The sequence below is a fragment of the Silurus meridionalis genome, chromosome 12 (assembly GCF_014805685.1).
Source record: "Silurus meridionalis isolate SWU-2019-XX chromosome 12, ASM1480568v1, whole genome shotgun sequence".
Classification (NCBI taxonomy): domain Eukaryota; kingdom Metazoa; phylum Chordata; class Actinopteri; order Siluriformes; family Siluridae; genus Silurus; species Silurus meridionalis.
This window is the reverse complement of record NC_060895.1, coordinates 2,604,099-2,622,629: the sequence shown is the minus strand read 5'-3', so window position 1 is coordinate 2,622,629 and position 18,531 is coordinate 2,604,099. Positions and strand designations below refer to the sequence as shown.

The window sequence follows — 18,531 nt, the reverse complement described above, 5'->3', positions numbered from 1 at the left end:
TCCTTTCTGTCTTTTTTTTTTCTCTTCCCAGCGAGAGCTCTGGCTCATTCTGTCGTTCTGTCGCCAGCGTTAATGTGTGTATTGCTGTGCCACACTGCGTTACGTAATGCACGCATTGAAGGCTTTGTGGGTTTCTGCATGCTCGGGATCAGACATGTCAGCTGACTCATGCTCCACTCAGCAAAGAAATAAGTAACATTATATCACTCCAGTGCCATCATTCCAGCCTTACACTCGTTTTTTTGCTTTCATCGCATATGTGCTGTGGAGCATATGGTGCCTGGGTAACATCAGGACGAGTCAAGACATGTTTTTCAAAGCCATTTTTACAGTGATGCATCAGTGTCAGATCTAAAATCCATGTGCGAGTTTCTTATTGATGAAATTCCATTCTTTCTTGAGAACAGAGTGAAAAGAGAGATTTCGACAAGACCTTTTAATCTACCATTTGAAATCCATTCAAATGCATTCAATGTTTAATGATATTTTACGAGTACGTCAAGACAACTAGAGGTCGACCGATTCATCGGTTTTGCCGATTAATGAGCACCGATAGTTGATTGCTGGAGCTAACAGATATTGCCAGGGCTGTTTCTAGCCTTTTTGGCAACCTAGCACTTCTTCCTCTTAAGGCAAGGGAAGAGGTGGAGCAAGGTTTGCTCACTGGTGCCCCCCAAGCTGTTTGTGCCCTAGGCGACCGCCTAGTTAGCCTATGCCTACAAACTGTGTTGGCTATTGGCAAAAATCTATAGTTTTTCCGGGTTGCGTCTGCTACCATTATACAGTCTGAGAGCGGCCACTAGAGGCAAATCATTCATACCACATGCTGTTTGCTCTGAGACGTGAGACTGCATGCTGTACCTCATTCATGTTAGTCGTAATGCATTAACTAAAGTTGAACAAATTAAATAAAAATGAATAAACTTCATTTGAAAATGTATTAGCAAATGTTGAAATGAACAAACATTAACATTAATCATTCATATTAGTTTCGATGGTTATGCTTAAAATGGGCATTTTTAAAGGACTTTACAAAGGCCAGAGCATTAAAATTACAATTATTTTTATTTTACATAGTGTGGAGTTGTTTTTTTTTCGGTTGATTAATCGGTTATCGGCAAGTAGGATCCAACCTAGCTATCAATATCGGTAAAATCCACTATCAGTCAACCTATAAAGACAACCCATGTCCTGATCCCAAATCTTATGAAACAAGTTATGTCATGACTCACTTAACACGTTCGAAATAACCTTGACGAGTAAAAAGCTTCATTTAGTTTATTGTGTGAAAGAATTCGAATAACTGCCGGTCCGTTGCAGGTTTGAACGCGGGGGATGAAATCCTGCAGCTGAATGGCAAAAACTCCAGCACGCTGACGTTTTCTGATATGAAAACCGCGTTCTCTCATGCGTCACTCTCACTCACTGTGAACACGCTGCCTCCGGTGGATCGAAGACAACATTGTTTTTTACCCCTGAGGCGCTCTGATGCTGTCCAGCAACTCTACACAGACATCTTCTCCCAGAACCAGGGTGAGTCATGGAAGAACTAGTAGAACCAAGTGAACTGGGGTGTGTTGGGTTAAAAGCAATATGGCATCAGTGAATTGAAAGAACACTGGAGGAGCCATGGGGTTACTGTTCTAATCATGGTGAGATATTTAGAAGCAGCAGGACCATGAGAAGTTGATTGGAGACAACAGATCCAGCATGGGGTATTAGAAGAACTTGGAAGAGCCTAGAAGAAACTGTTTTCAGAAATGACAAAAATCTGGATAGTTAAGTTTGAGTTGATTTGGATTTTAAATAAAAGATCTAGAATAAGTTGGATTATTGGCGGGACCAGAGATCCACAGTGACTCGAGTTAGAAAAAGCCAAAGATACTACCAGTTTAAGACAGATTATTGGCAAAATCAACAAAGGCAACTGTAATGGGGAAACCATGGGGAAAGCTATATTTTATGGTATGCTTATAGGAACAAAAGGAACAAGTTCTGGAACCAACAAAACTAAGCCACCTAGAAGTGGATAGGTTTAAAACACAAAAGGCATGGTGGCTTGGGTAATACTCAACAGAATCACAGTACTACTTTCAATAATCTGGTTAAAGAAAGATACCAATTATATTATTGAGAGAACCAAAAGAATTGAATGCCGATATTCAGTCCATTTACGTAGACCAATAGGGGGTTCTGTTGCCAATAAAACTAGTAAAACCATTTGAATTGGGTAGTCATTAGTAATAAACGCTTGTATGACTTCAATGAAATCATGGTCTGCTGAATCGGAAAAGGGAGAAACTGATGAATTAGAAGATGATTATTTAAATGTAGCTATAGGTGTAACTGAGGTGGCAGAGTTGAAGAGGCTGCGATTTTCATTGGAAGTGACGAAGATGGACAGGATTTGAAATGGATTTATTTGAAAGACCTAGCAGGTAGGACATTTTGCGGACAAGGTGGGAGAAGCATGATCGAGATTTGGTCATGGGCAGAGGAGGGACACATTCTTGAACCCATATACCCCATATGGGTTCAAGAATGCAAAGGATGGAGGGACCAGGCAGGAGGAAAAGGGGAAGGCCAAGGAGGAGGTTTATGGATGTAGTGAAGGAAGACATGCAGGTAGTTAATTTGATAGAGGCAAATTTAGGGCACAGGGTGGTATGGAGACAGATGATCTGCTGTGGCGACCCCAAACGGGAGCAGGCAAAAGATGAAGAAGATAGGCAGTGAGTAAAAGCCAATAGAACTTGCCTGTGTACAAGGAGAACAAGGAGGAGCTTAGTCAATACCACAAACCACATAACAAAGTAAGAACCATGATGAGATGGTTAAAAACAGCAGAACTGCTATAAGTTTGTTTGCTTTAAAAACCAGAGGTAAATTATTGGCTCAACTCAACTTGATTACCTACTTGAGATGATGACCATGGCAACTGGTATGCTTTAATAACCATTTGAAGAGGATGAGACAGGATTGCTGGAAAGAACTTGGGTCAGCAGAATCTTTTTTTAACTAATTTGTGTTGGGCTACCTTGAGAGACATGCTGTTTCACTAACTAACCTCACTCTGTACCAATTTTGTTCCCAGAGGACATTCTGGATGATGGAGTTGGACTGATCTCAGAGACTTCAGGGGACAGCCTGGATGATGACACCGAACTCTTTAGCGAGTACAGGGAATACGAAAAGGTAAAGATTTCTGGCTGTCTGCTGCAACATTTCATGGTGGTTCCACCAGGAACTCATCTGAGGCGTATTTTCCTAACTGCGACTTGTCTTCCTGGGATAGGCTTTGGATCAGTTGACCCTGACTAAAATAAAGTGGTTGATCAACATGAATTAATGATTTACTTTACAATTATAACCTTTGTTGGTAAATTGGTCCAATCGATAGTTTAGTGTGGTCCAAAGGCATTTTCTTTCTTTTAGATACAGTCCATGGCTAATTGCTCTACCTAGACACACATTACCTCACAGCCATTGCAGGTCTCTTTGCTTGGCTGCTCCTACATAGAGCTATATTCAGATCCACACCTCAATTGTCTCCAAGAACAAACTTATTTATTTTACAGCTACTCAGCTGGAGTTCTTTCAGAAAGTGCCACGGTGAAGTGAGGGGGTATATGCAAACACATGTCTGGTGTTAGAGGCTAATTAGCTCATTTGCTTCAGAAATCCACTGGTGTTGAACTCTATTTGATTTATGTTTGCATTCTAATTGCTTGTCAGGGTAAGCAGCCTTTTTTTTCTTCCCAGATTCACACCACTGAAAATTGTTTGGTCGTTCCATCTAAAAATAAATGCTTGCTGTGAGCTTGTGCTTGAGTTTACATCGATGTCCTCATAACCACTTAGGTTTAAAAACACATTCATTGCATATGTGGGTTCAAATGGCAATGTATAATAATTATACACATGGACAATATCCAGCTTTTGCAGCTTTAATAGCACAGCCATTTGATTAGCTTTTTCCGTCCATGCATCTGTATCTCGATTCTACCAACTGCTGCAGAACCACCCCACCCCCTGACTCCCCAACCTTCCAACATGTCTATTCCACAGGGGTTTGTGTCAGTGCGAGCAAAGACTGCAGTAGAACACCATAATTAGCCTAAGGACACACACCTGCACACACATGCACACTAACAAACACACAAATATGAATGACACAACACTGTAGTAACTCCCACACAGGGAAGGTTTTTGGCTCAGCTGCATGATGTGGTATTTATTTGGAGGGGTTGATTTGTACTCGTTGAGATGAATTCGCATTTTACTTGATGCTCTCTCTCTCACACACAAACACACACACACACAAAATGGTGTAAGGGGGTTGCTCTGTAAGTACTATATTGAATAGGGAATACTCTACTGCTTATATTATTATGAAGTCAGGTCGAGGTACTTTGGATTTCTTAGTGTACTGGCTGCTTTAGTGAGTTAGGTGTTTTAGTCAGTCAGGGTAATTGGTGAGTCAGGTCTCTTAGTGAATCAGGTACATTGGTGAATTGGGTCCATTGATGAGTCAGGTCTCTTTGGGAATCGGGTGTACCGATGAGTTAGGTCTGTTTGGAAATCATGTGCATTGGTCAATCAGCTCTAGTAATGAAAAATGGAGTTCATTGAGAACTCTGATCTCTAATTGAGTTGGGTTTACTGATCAGTTGGGTCTCTTCAGGTGCTTTGGATAATCAGGTTTCTTGGTGAATCAAATGCACTTGTAAATTGAATCTTTTGGTGAATTGGGTGCACTGGTAAATTGGTCTCTTGTTAAAACTGGTGCATTGGTGAGTAAAGTCAGGCATTGGGCACATTCGTCTCCTGGTGAATCAGATGCAGTGGGGTGTCGTCTCTCTTGGTCAATCAGGTGCAGTGGTGAGTCAGGTCTCTTGCTGAGTCAGGTGCAGTAGTGAGTCAGGTCTCTTGCTGAGTCAGGTGCAGTGGTGAGTCGGATCTTTTGGTGAATCAGTTGCATTGGGGAGTCGGGTCTCTTGGTGAATTAGTAACAGTGGGGAGTCGGGTCTCTTGGCCAATCAGTTGCAGTGGGCTGTCTGGGATTTTGGTGAATCAGATGCATTGATGAGTCGGGTCTCTTGGTGAATCATTTGCAGTGTGGAGTCGGGTCTCTTGGTGAATCAGTTGCAGTGGGGTGTCGGGGAATTTGGTAAATCTGGTGCAATGATGAGTCGGGTCTCTTGGTGAATCAGGTGCAATGATGAGTCGGGTCTCTTGGTGAATCAGTTGCAGTGGGGAGTCGGGTCTCTTGGTAAATCACTCGCAGTGGGGAGTCGGGTCTCTTGGAAAATCAGTTGCAGTGGGGAGTCTGGTCTCTTCGTGGATCAGGTGCAGTGGTGAGTCGGGTCTCTTGGTGATTGGAGTGTATTGTGAAATTATCGAATGTTCTTACAGAAAATTCTGGATATCTCTTTATCTTTTCTAGATAAGAAAGACAAAAAGATTAATATAGTAGGAACGAAACAGAGAGATTGGAGTGGAGTGTGTAGGAGGCCAAATGAGAGCGTAATAGAAGGAGAGAGGGAAAGAGAGAGAGAGGGAGAGAGAGAGAGGGAGAGAGAGCTCCAGTCTGGTGGATCTGTAAGTCTCTGTATTCAGTCTTCAGCATCAGTGCACAGTGAGGGTGTGTGAGTGTGTTTCCCATCTGCTCTGAGCTCAACACGCAGTGTGTATGTGTGTAAGTGTGCATGTGTGTGTGTGCGTAAGGATCAGTCATGTCAGTTTTAAAGCGGAACCGACACAGCAAACGTTCATCTGAGTCCATCTATGACATGCTGCACCTGGTGAGCAAGACACACACACACACACACACACACACACACACACACACACACACACACACACACATCTTTTAGTGTTTGATTTAACATTGTAAGATGAAACGAGGTGTACGTACTGCTGGGTGCACATATATGTTTATACTGACCTATACATAGAGCTTTAAAGAGGTGTGTGTGTGTGTGTGTGTGTGTGTGTGTGTGTGTGTGTGTGTGTGTGTGTGTGTGCTTCTGTTGGCTAATGCAGTATTCTATCACATATACATTGCTGACATCAACAGGATGAAAATCTGTGTATTTTTAACACTTTTGTGGTGTGTGTGTGTGTGTGTGTGTGTGTGTGTGTGTGCGCACCATGGTTATTTTAGATTTTAAAGCATTTGTGATAATTGATTTGATTAAATAATTAAATGGTGCCAAATTGAAATACACAGCTTTGCAAGTGTGGCTTGTGTGTGTGTGTGTGTGTGTGTGTGTGTGTGTGTGTGTGTGTGTGTGTGTGTGATTATAAAAAAATAAACTATGGTATCCAGATATCAAAAAGCATTCGATTTCAAAATTATGAAGTGAACCTGTCTCGGGTTCCGAATTTACATAAACGAGTGGACAGAACATACTGGCACTGTGAAGCTCTGTGTGTGTGTGTGTGTGTGTGTGTGTGTGTGTGTGTGTGTGTGTGTGTCTTTTTGGCTGCCTTGATACTTTTGTCTTAGTTTTTCCTTTCAATTTCAAACAGCAGGAAGAGAGAACAATGAGTCCTCACTATCTGTCACATAGAAAGACAAAGATTAGATTTTTTTTTGTTCGCAGCTTCTGTCAAGCTTCCATAACTTACGCATTGTGAGAACTTCGGAAGAAGAAATGCAATTATAAGAGCACATAAAAGACATTTGAGCTTCACTGGCTGGCGCACACGTATTTTTCACATGCTGTAGAGCTCAATATACAACCTCAGGAGTGAACAGAAGGGATTTTTTTTGGTCCCCATAATGTAGGTGTATTTGGATTGTGTGGACTTCTTTACCAATACATTTGATTTATTCATGTAGATTATATGATTAACACTTTCCTCAGTGCTAATCCTGACCCTGACCCTAGATTTAAGCTAATACAGTGCATCCAGGAAGTATTTACATTGCTTCACTTTTTCCACATTTTGTTATGTTACGCCTTTATTCTAAAATGGACTAAATTCATTATTTTCCTCAAGACTTCACAAATAACAACCCCACAATAACAACGTAAAAGAAGTGTGTTTGAAATTTTTGCAAATTTATAAAAAAAATTAAAAAACTAAATTAAACACATGTACAGTATTCACAGCCTTTGCCATGACACTCAAAATTGAGCTCAGGTGCATCCTGTTTCCACTGATCATCCTTGAAATGTTTCTACAACTTTATTGGAGTCCACCAATTCAGGTCCAAACTTTAATTTGATACTTTTAACTCTAGATCCCAAGCTTAACACAAAACCCTAAATATAGATTCCATCCTTAATGAATATTTTAACTTAAGATCCGAACCGTATATTTCATAATTAACTCTAGGACCCAACCCTAATATAAAAACCTTTTATTAGAAATCTCAAACTAAAAACTTTAATTCTAGATCTCAACTTTATGGAAAACCTTAACTTTGAATTGCAGCTTTATTGAGAAGTTTTCCTTTTAGATCCCAACCTTAATGGATACTTTGAATCAAGTTCTCGCCATAGATCCCTACCAGAAGATATTGGGATGATCAGCACTTGTTCCCAAGGCTTAAATCTAACCTTACTTCCTGTTTTTATTATATTCCAAGTAGTAATTTCAAACTTGCTTGTTAACATCAAGACATGTTGCTAATCATTTGTGCCCAGTTTTTAAATAAATCAGAGAAATTGCTTCACTTCCAGTTTGGACTGAGCTTGTAATGCCTGTAAGCCACATTTCATCACTTTTGGTCAGAAATTGATCCCTGGAGTTTTCAGACCTCCTCTCTTAACAGTTCATCAATTAGCATTTAGCATGTAGCAATTAGCTGCACACACAGTTTTGTCAACTATTTGCTATTTCTTGAAGGAAAAAAAGATAGATAGAGGAAAGAAATAAAGATGCAGAAAGTAATTTGGCAAAAAGAAGGAGGAGAAGGAGGAGATGCAGAGGGAAGTTTGGTGTGAAAGTTGACATTTGCTGTCACTTCAGCTCAGAACATTCAGTCCTCACTAACTGGCAATCACAGCATGTGTGTATGTGAGTGCATGTGTGCGTGCGTGCGTGCGTGTGTGTGTGTGCGTGCGTGTGTGTGTGTGTGTGTGTGTGTGTGTGTGTGTGTGCGTATGCAGTTCTGCTCTTCATCAGTCCGTTGGTGTAAAATGTGTCCCCATGGCAACCGCTCCGAAGGACAGGTGCTCATGCTCGTGTTTTAGTTGGGAGTAAAGTAAAGCTGTCAGGAGGAGAAAAAACAGACAGACAGACAGATAGAGAATGAAAGAGATAGATTAAAGAAAAATACATTCATACTAATAAAATGTCATAATACATAACTTTACCTGCTGACGTAAAGCTCAGGTAGTATTATAGAGTGTTAAGGGGAAAGTGAAAGTGTTTGTTACAGGTAAAGTGTGTTACAGGTAGAATTAGTTTGTTGCATGTAAAATTAGAGAATATTATAGTTAGTGTTAGTGTGTTACAGGTAAAGAGTGTGTGTTACAGGTAGAGTAAGAGAATGTTTCAGGTAGAGTTAGTGTTACAGGTAGAGTTAGAGTGTTACAGGTAAAGAGTGTGTGTTACAGGTAAAAAGTGTGTGTTACAGGTAGAGTAAGAGAGTGTTACAGGTAGAGTAAGAGAGTGTTACAGGTAGAGGTGTGTGTTACAGGTAGAGTAAGAGAGTCTTACAGGTAAAGAGTGTGTGTTACAGGTAGAGTTAGAGAGTATTACAGGTAGAGTTAGAGTGTTACAGGTAAAGAGTGTGTGTTACAGGTAGAGTAAGAGAGTCTTACAGGTAAAGAGTGTGTGTTACAGGTAGAGTAAGAGAGTGTTACAGGTAGAGTTAGAGTGTTACAGGTAGAGTAAGAGAGTGTTACAGGTAAAGAGTGTGTTATGGGTAGAGTAAGAGAATGTTACAGGTAGAGTTAAAGACTGTTACAAGTAGAGTTTGGGTGTGTTACAGGTAGAGTTACATTATGTTACATGTAAAGTTAGTGTGTTACAGGTAGAGTTAGATTGTGTTACATGTACAGTTAGAATATGTTACAGGTAGTGTTACAGGTAAAGAGAGTGTGTTACAGGAAGGGTAAGACAGTATTATTGCTGAAATTAATAATGAAATTTATTAAAATAAACTGAATAAAAACATAATCAATAAGAGACCCTAACATAAAACGATCTCATGCAGCGAAGCCGGTCCTGCGATTCCCCCTCATGTTCCTCATGTTTACATGAAGCGAAAGTGCACTTTGCTTTTTGTGGCGCATTTAAAATAAAATTGAAAAAAGAAACGCATTTAGGCTTCTCGTCTACTTTCATAACAGGCAAGGTCCTTCAGCCGTGCCAGATAATTGCTCTTGAAAACAAACACAACAAGCTTTATATATCAGGAGAGATGGATTGATGGTAATAAAGAGAAAAAAAGATGGAAGGAGAGGTTGGGAGAGACCGAATTAAAAAGAGAGAGAGGGAGGAAGGAAAATGCCTTGAATTAAAAATAGCTCAAATCATTTTCGAAAGATTTTTTTAGCTCCCATTCCCACCTGTCTTTCTCTTACTCTCTCTTTTCTCTCTCTCTCTCTCTCTCTCTCTCTCCCTTTAGTTCTATGCTTTTTGCTGCATAGAGAAAGAGTGAGAAGAAAACAGTGATGGATCCCACTCCTTTAATCTATCTATCTATCTATCTATCTATCTATCTATCTATCTATCTATCTATCTATCTATCTATCTATCTATCTATCTATCTATCTATCTATCTATCTATCTATCTATCTATCTATCTATCTATCTATCTATCTATCTATCTAGGTCTCTTGATCAATAACATCTACTGCAGTCGATCCCACTCCACCTATCTCTCTTTCTTTTCAGAGCACAGAGCAGGTCGCTGCATTTTGCCGGAGTCTTCACGAGATGAAACCTTCCCCAGAAGCTGCTTCATCGCCGTCCTCTTCCTCGCTTCCTCGTCAGCTCTCGGATGCTGATAAACTCCGCAAGGTCATCTGTGAACTAGTGGAGACCGAACGCACCTACGTTAAGGTGTGTGTGCTTGTGTGTAGGTGCGTGTGTGTGTGTGTGTGTGTGTGTGTGTGTGGTCAAATCTTTTTTACGATTTTTAATATTCAGAAAAGGACTACACTCAAGGGATTGTAACTACTGATTGGCTGTTCTCTTTGATTGGGAGGGGCTTAATGGGGCTTAAAGGGGCTTCAATCACGATGAAACTAGCCAATCGTAGGCATCTGTGAGTTCAGTAATGCCAAAGAGGGCAGATAGCGCTTTACTTTCAGTATGTTATAATGTCTTGTCAAGGGAAGTGTGGGAACCAGTATGGGACCAAGTTTGTATGGAAAGTTTGTTTGAGTTTGAGCTTTTCTGATTACATTTTGCATTTTAGAACATGTCCATGCAACTTACCTCCTCATCTCACTTATGTTATAGCAGTTACAAACGGTTGTTCCTTCATTTCTTTTTTATTTTATTTCTTGGACTGAAACTAAAAATGCGAAGTTCCTCAGCTGACACTGGAGACTTACATAAACGTCTATAGAAAAGATGTCTTTTGTTCACAAATGTTACATAAGAACTTGTTTTAAGTGCAACAACATACAAGCGTGTGTGTGTGTGTGTGTGTGTGTGTGTGTGTGTGTGTGTGTGTGTGTGTGTGTTTGTTTGTGGGTGTGTTTTCAGGATTTGAATTGTCTTATTGGGAGATACTTGACTCCTCTACAGAAGGAGAGCTTCCTCACCCAGGATGAGGTAACACACACACACACACACACACACACACACACACACAAACTAGAGTGGGTGGTAAAAAGAAGACAGTGTGTGGGTGTTCGAAAGAAGAACAAGGGAGTGCGTGTGTGTGTGTGTTTGTGTGTGTGTGTGGGCAAGTGAAATGCTATGTTGAGCACTGAGTGGGATCACACTGGCACACTGGCAGAAAAATACAGATGTGTCCATAAGTGCACACACACACACACACACACACACACACACACACACACACACACACACACACTTACTTAGGATTCGGTTTCTTCACCCTAAGAAGACGTTTTATTTTTAGCAATTTCGTTTCGATTTACTAGCTGCATCAGTACACAATACACACACACACACACACACACACACACACACAAATTAAACTAGAATTCAATGAATTAACTACCGTGCTGGATGGTGTAAACCATAAATGCATAATATTGCCAAAAGGATTTGGGACATCCGACTTTTCAGCCATGTTTGTTTAATCTCCAAACTGTTACCGCAAAAGTTGGAGGCACACAATTGTGGATGCCCAAACTAGGAGACCCAAACCTGTTCCAGCATGATTAAGCCTGCTTCATGGAGATCTGCTTTCCATATTTTACTGCTATAGAGCTCTGACCTCAACCTTATTAAATTGGACCATCACCTCCTCACCTTCTCACCTACACCAGTGCCTGACTTTTCTAACACCCTTGTGGCTGAAGGAAATCGTACAAATCTCCACAAAATCGAGTGTATCATCTTCCCAGGAAGAGTGAAGCTTACTATCGAAACAAATGAGGACTCGAGTTGGAATGGGATGTTCAAACAAATTCACATAATTGGTGTCCATAAACTGCACATCAAACCAGACAAACAATGAGAGAAAACCCTGACTCCACACACACACTCAGCAGAAGTGTGGGGTTACGTAAAATACTCTAATAAAGTACTTGAAAAAAATAGTATTTTTACATTAAGTCAAAAATTCTTTTTACTGTCCCTCCATTGTGTAGCAATGATGCTAAAATGTAAGTCAGTAAAATAGTTTGCTAATCTGTTTTGCTATATTGAACATTTGTAGTCGTCAGCTTGCTAAATTTGTGATCTAGAAAGCTACAGCGTATTTTTTACATTTTAAATCATTTGTTTATGTAGTGAAACCAGGTCCTGATTTGAAATTCTGACTTTAGCAGGAGAAGAATAGCAAAAGTTTTAAGCTACATTATGTTCTTGTGGTAACGTTTGCTAGTTATATAACCTGGATCTGGAAACATTTGACCTTTTTTCTTAATATGTAACATTCGCTGCCTTGCCAGTTATAAATCCACAGGTTTGTCAGGGAATTAAATTGTTAGCAAAATTATATTCTTAACATGTTAGCGTTGTAAAATTGGCCTTGGCTAATTCTGGAAATTAGTCATATGAAACTTTATTGTATTGAATGCTTTGTTTGGTGTGTGTTTAAGCTGGATGTGTTGTTCGGGAACCTTCAAGAGATGCTGGAGTTTCAGGTGGAGTTTTTGCGAACGCTGGAGGACGGAACGCGTCTTGTCCCGGACCTCGAGAAACTTGAACGAGTCGATCAGTTCAAGGTAAAAGAAAGGAAAACTTGTATTTTTGGGATTTGCTGTTGATAATCTGGCAGAGAGAAACATTTTATCAATATATATATATATATACACACACACACACACTTTTTTTTTTTCTTTGTCTCTCACTCTTTCAGAAAGTTCTTTTCTCTCTCGGTGGCTCGTTCCTTTATTACGCCGACCGTTTTAAAATCTACAGCGCCTTCTGTGCGAGTCACACCAAAGTCCCCAAAGTCTTGGTGAAAGGTATTACCTCTTTATCCTTTTCACATGTTTTTGTCTCTCCATCTTTCCACCATGAAAGACGTATACAATGAAGATTTTAACTTTGAATGCCATTTACTGCGTTCTTTATACATGAATAAAATGGACAACCAATACTTTTGTCCTATCGCAATGGCTAGATTCATTTGTCTCTATTTGCAATAAAATTGGGACGATGCAAAATACCTTTAACTTGGAATTGTGTTTGTGTGTGTGTGTGTGTGTGTGTGTGTGTGTGTGTGTGTCCAGCAAAGACAGACCCAGACTTCAAGGCGTTCCTGAATGAGAGGAACCCTAAGCAGCAACACTCATCCACGCTCGAGTCGTATCTGATTAAACCCATCCAGAGAGTGCTAAAATACCCGCTGCTGCTGCGTGAGCTATACACACTCACTGACCCCGAAAGCGAGGAGCACTACCACCTGGATGGTAACTGTGTGTGTGTGTGTGTGTGTGTGTGTGTGTGTGTGTGTGTTTGTAAGAAAAAGGGAGGTATTGTGAAATACATTTGTCACATAAGTCCAGAAATCTAAAAGTATATTGGTGTGTGTGTGTGTGTGTGTGTGTAAGTGAGTAAGAGAGAGAAAATGTGTTGGGAGATACGTTTGTTCTGGTGCATATTTGGTCCCTACAAGTCCAGAAAATCTAAATGTGTGTGTGTGTGTGTGTGTGTGTGTGTGTGTGTGTGTGTGTGTGTGTGTGTGTGTGTGTGGTTGTGAGAAAAGGGAGGTATTGTGAGATACATTTGTCACATAATTGGTTCCCACAAGTCTAGAAATCTTAAAGTGTATTGGAGAGAGTGTTTGTTTGTGTGTGTGTGTGTGTGTGTGTGTGTGTGTTTGAGTGTGAGTGAGTGAGTGTGTGTGAGAGAGAGAAAATGTGTTGGGAGATACGTTTGTTCTGGTGCATATTTGGTCCCTACAAGTCCAGAAAATCTAAATGTGTGTGTGTGTGTGTGTGTGTGTGTGTGTGTGTGTGTGTGTGTGTTGGTTTTGTGGTTTATGTGGACATTTGACCTGATTACGCATCGACATTATGGGGACATTTGGGATTATGGGGACAGGACAGGTGTCCTCATAATTCCCGCACTGTGGCTATATATATCTATACTAGAGGAGCTGAAATTCAAAATTTCAGTCCATGTCCATTTATACCACAAACACCCGAAACTGACTTAACACAGTGTAACTTTGAATTTCGTAGTGCGCCCTGTAGCCCGGAGCCGGTACTGCAATCCGTTCACACATGTGTGAAAATTTGAGCCTTCTGATTGGCTAGCGCTGATTGCCATTTTTCGTTCTGTGATTGGCTGAGACCTACGTCAATTATCCTACGTGTTCCTTTTAAGGGCGGAGTTTCATTAGACTCGGTTTGCCAACACATTGAACAGCCATTATCCAGCCCTTTAAAAGCCAGGTATGATTATAAAGTTCATAAACTTAATGAGTAGACTATTGATATATTCCAAGAGCTCGGTTCCTTGTTGTAAATTAATGTTGTAAGAAATATTTCATTGGAATCTGGAGATTGGGGTGAATTTAGCCTTAAGAAGGCATAAATTAAAGCTGGCTAGTTAGCAACATTATCAATGGTTAGTTTTAAAACCTGAGTTGAATAACTAATAACTGATAAATCTTGTACCGAATGCGCACTGTATAAATTTGGGTTTAGTGCGTTTGGCCGAATTAAAATGAAGGGGAAATGTCTGTATGTTAGCATGGATGCTAGCTAATAATAGTCAGTGCTGATAGCCGCTAGCTGATAGCCGCGCGCATCCTCGCGGCTCTTTAAACGCGTTCGCTCCGGCCACAGAGCGCGTGCAGTGTTGTAAGGTGAGCTGCTGGGCATACAGCACCCGGACTGCTTATAAACTACTCAGAACTGCTTTTAATTATTTTATTTATTATAAGGCTGTATGCTATTTAATGTCGCTAGAACATCACTTCCGGTTAGCGCGTGCAGTGTTGTAAGGTGAGCTGTTGTACACACAGCACCCGGACTGCTTACAAACTACTCAGAACTGCTTTTAATTGTTATTATTTTGTTTATTATAAGGCTGTATGCTATTTAATGTCACTAGAACATCACTTCCGGTTAGCGCGTGCGACCGGAAACAGCTGAGTGCGTGCGGCGCGGGAGTTACATGGCTGAGTTTGGAGCGGTGGTGAGGGTCTGAGTGTGAGAGAGATGATGGTACAGTGTGTAAACACTGCTGTATCACTGTGAGGGTGTAAATAACCCCTGATACTCTTCACTCATAACTCAGTAATACTGTAGTCAGAAGTAAAGCAGAATGAACACATCAGAAGTCTGATATCTTTGAGTGTCAGTGTGATGGAGAGTTTAAATCCCAGCTCTCCTCAGCATTGTCCCATGCTCTATCACTGGACATGTTTTACATAAACACCACTTATATTAACAATTTAAGGTTTCAACTTAAATAAACACTCATTTCTGTGGGGAAGAACAGCATCATTTTAACATGGCTGAGATGAAGCGCAGAAGGAGAAAAGAACATCCAAAGCAGGAGGCGGAGTATTACACATCTGCTGGGAAAGACAAACCTGGAAATATATAAATTCAGATAAAGGTAAGGGTCCATTCACACATGCCATCCTATGTTCCTTTTGACCTAGACTGCTTTCATTAACAGACAGGGCATTAGGATAAAACTGGTGTGAAGTTCACGACTGGATTAATATTTCATTTTTTCTTATTCAGAGTGTGGAGTATTCAGTTCAGTCCCTTTTGATGAGGGAGACCTCTTTAACCTCGCAACAGCAGACACTCTGGCAATCATCGAACACAGTAAACAGGTAATATATATTTTTTTTTACAGTTGTGAAATTATATTGAGCTCTTATTATATTTTATAAATCTGTATGTAGTGTGTATGCCTGAGACCTGTTTCATTGTATATCAGGGCTTTAGTGATTTACATGTGTTTTGTGTTTATTGGCGTGTGTATGTAACAGACATGGTTTAGCAGTACACTGGGTATATGGGGACGTTGTTGTAATGTGATAGTCAATGTACATAAGCAGCTGTGTGTATAGTGTCTGACAGAAACCTGGTCTCGAGGGACTTCACTTTATAAAGTTATTGTATAAGCACCATATACTTTATTAAATTAATTTCTCTTAAATTTGCATCTTATAGATGTAGACTTACTGACTATTGTACTTCCTCATCCCTCAGAGGTAAGGGTTTGTTACAGAAGCACCACATAGCAGATTTGTTGTACCTTGTAGTAATGTGATAGTCAATGTACATCAGCAGCTGTGTGTATAGTGTCTGACAGAAACCTGGTCTCGAGGGACTTCACTTTATAAAGTTATTGTATGAGCACCATTAACTTTATTAAATTAATTTCTCTTAAATTTGCATCTTATAGATGTAGACTTACTGACTATTGTACTTCCTTATCCCTCAGAGGTAAGGGTTTGTTACAGAAGCACCAAATAGCAGATGTGACCTGGGTGATTGTATATCATGAGAACAAAAGTGACCCAAATATTATAGTATAGTTAAGGCAGCAATGTTCTTGCTGGGTGTAAATAATATACCATATATACAGTGTGCTTTGCTAATGTACTGTATATACAGTGCACTTAAAATCACCCCAAAAGCCTGACATAGACCTTATAGAGTATCTGTAAAATGCAATAGTAAAGGAAGTGGCAGATTGTTGTTGCTCTAATAAAAATAAAAGGAATATTTGTTGATTCAATCTTGGTGGAAACTACGAATTTTCACAGAAACAGTTTTATGCATAGTCATTTGTAGAACTAGCAGTTCTGCAAAACCTAGTATGTCGGACTAAATACTAAGACCTTGTTTGCGATTGTTAATAATACAATTGCTGGTGATCCAAATGCTTTTTTTTTAAATATTTCTAAACATACCAATCTGTTTTAAATTAAATGTTTTGTGTAAAACTTAGTTTTATGTATCTTTTGAAATTAATGTCTTGGTTTGATATGGTTGCTAATGCAGTAAAATTAATTGCATTAAAATGTGACTTAAGTATCAAATACATTCTAGGGCTACTTAATGTTTATAACAAATGTGAGAAAGATCTCTTGTTTCTGTTTTTAGAATGTAGCTGAAAACATTAGAGGTTACTGCAGTAGATGAGTTGGAGGCTGCTGATCCAGGAGAAGAGTGAGAAAAGGTAATTTATAAAAATCATATTCTGATTATTTATTCCCAAAATGTTGCAGGTACTTTGCATTGTTTTAGTATGTTTTTATCAGTACGTATTGTCTCTCTTAGTCACTGGGAGAGATTGACTGGATGGGTGAACACTATCTGTGAACCATGTCTTGAGATCAAAATGACTGAGATTTTGTGTGCAGTTTTAGGTGCTGGGGTTAGGATTGAGTTAGTCTGTGTGTATGTAGTGTGTATGGCTGAGACCTGTTTTATGAGAACACTGTGTCTAATAAGGACATGCATAGACCATCATGTAAGAGTCCTCTACCAAAGGAGTATTAGTGTGTCCGTGTGTTTGACAAATACATGGTATATCAGGGCTTTAGTGATGTACATGTTTAGTGTTTATCTGAGTGTATATGGAACAGACATGGTTTAGCAGTACACTGGGTATATGGGGACGTTGTCAATGTACATAAGCAGCTGTGTGTATAGTGTCTGACAGAAACCTGGTCTCGAGGGACTTCACTTTATAAAGTTATTTTATGAGCACCATTAACTTTATTAAATTAATTTCTCTTAAATTTGCATCTTATAGATGTAGACTTACTGACTATTGTACTTCCTTATCCCTCAGAGGTAAGGGTTTGTTACAGAAGCGCCACATAGCAGATTTGTTGTACCTTGTAGTAATGTGATAGTCAATGTACATCATCAGCTGTGTGTATAGTGTCTGACAGAAACCTGGTCTCGAGGGACTTCACTTTATAAAGTTATTGTATGAGCACCATTAACTTTATTAAATTAATTTCTCTTAAATTTGCATCTTATAGATGTAGACTTACTGACTATTGTACTTCCTTATCCCTCAGAGGTAAGGGTTTGTTACAGAAGCACCACATAGCAGATGTGACCTGGGTGATTGTATATCATGAGAACAAAAGTGACCCAAATAGATTATAGTTAATGCATCATGCGTATTATTATATTGCTGGGTGTCAATTATATGGGTGCAAATCAATAGAGAGCCAAAAGATTATGAAAAGTAAAAAAATATTTATATATTGTTAATTATGTCCAAATGATAGTCCAAATGTGTTAACCTGGTTAAGAAGATGCTACAGCCAGGCTTACATTGTCTGATTTTTGGAATAACTCCAATATTTTACTGCTGTCTGTACATCAGATAGTCAGTGGAATGCGAGCGTAAATTTGAAACGTTAGTGAAGCTAAATGTATGTTTAAAATCAAAAATGCTTTGAGAATCTAATTGGTTTGTGTCCAGCCTAAAGGGAGGTAATAGCCATTAAAATATCCCTGGACAGGTCCATATAAAAGCATTTAGTTTTGTCTATTTTAGATTACCATTGTAAAGGGCCAATCTAAGCCTAAGAAACAGGATTCAAAAGAACTTTGTGAAAAGACAAAAAAAGTAAGGTTGCCTGATAGACATTATTTTTGTCATAAGAAATTCTGTTAAATAATTATAAACTGAGTATTTGTTTTGGTTATGTTTTTAAATATGTACTGAACAGTATCTTACAATAACAAAAACAGTTCTTGAACAAAAAGAAAATATGACAAAGGTTTATATTGATAATTTGTATATCATATTACTGTTCAGTAGAATATACAAAAACCTTGCTATTTTATCACCTCAGCTTTGAAATTAAAGGTATGCATTTAAATTGTAAAATTATGAGTCCTTGATATGTCCTGTGTAGAATTAGGCTAGTATTAAGGCATCAAGATAAATTGGTGAAAATCTTTAATGTTATGA

At 39.3% G+C, this 18,531-nt stretch overlaps 1 protein-coding gene across 3 annotated transcripts in view; it reads left to right on the top strand.

Annotated features, from left to right (window-relative positions):
- tiam1b (TIAM Rac1 associated GEF 1b) overlaps positions 1-18,531 on the top strand; it is a 34,473-nt gene that overhangs the window by 4,736 nt on the left and 11,206 nt on the right. The window contains exons 8-14 of one of the 3 annotated variants that reach the window (XM_046862304.1): positions 1,321-1,533; positions 3,095-3,195; positions 9,859-10,026; positions 10,678-10,746; positions 12,210-12,335; positions 12,470-12,578; positions 12,846-13,025. In XM_046862304.1, the coding sequence (XP_046718260.1) occupies positions 1,321-1,533; positions 3,095-3,195; positions 9,859-10,026; positions 10,678-10,746; positions 12,210-12,335; positions 12,470-12,578; positions 12,846-13,025 (966 nt within the window). Of the gene's footprint in view, positions 1-1,320; positions 1,534-3,094; positions 3,196-4,558; positions 5,358-5,559; positions 5,805-9,858; positions 10,027-10,677; positions 10,747-12,209; positions 12,336-12,469; positions 12,579-12,845; positions 13,026-18,531 lie in introns of those variants that run through there. The other 2 variants (XM_046862306.1, XM_046862305.1) reach the window with 2 other exon arrangements.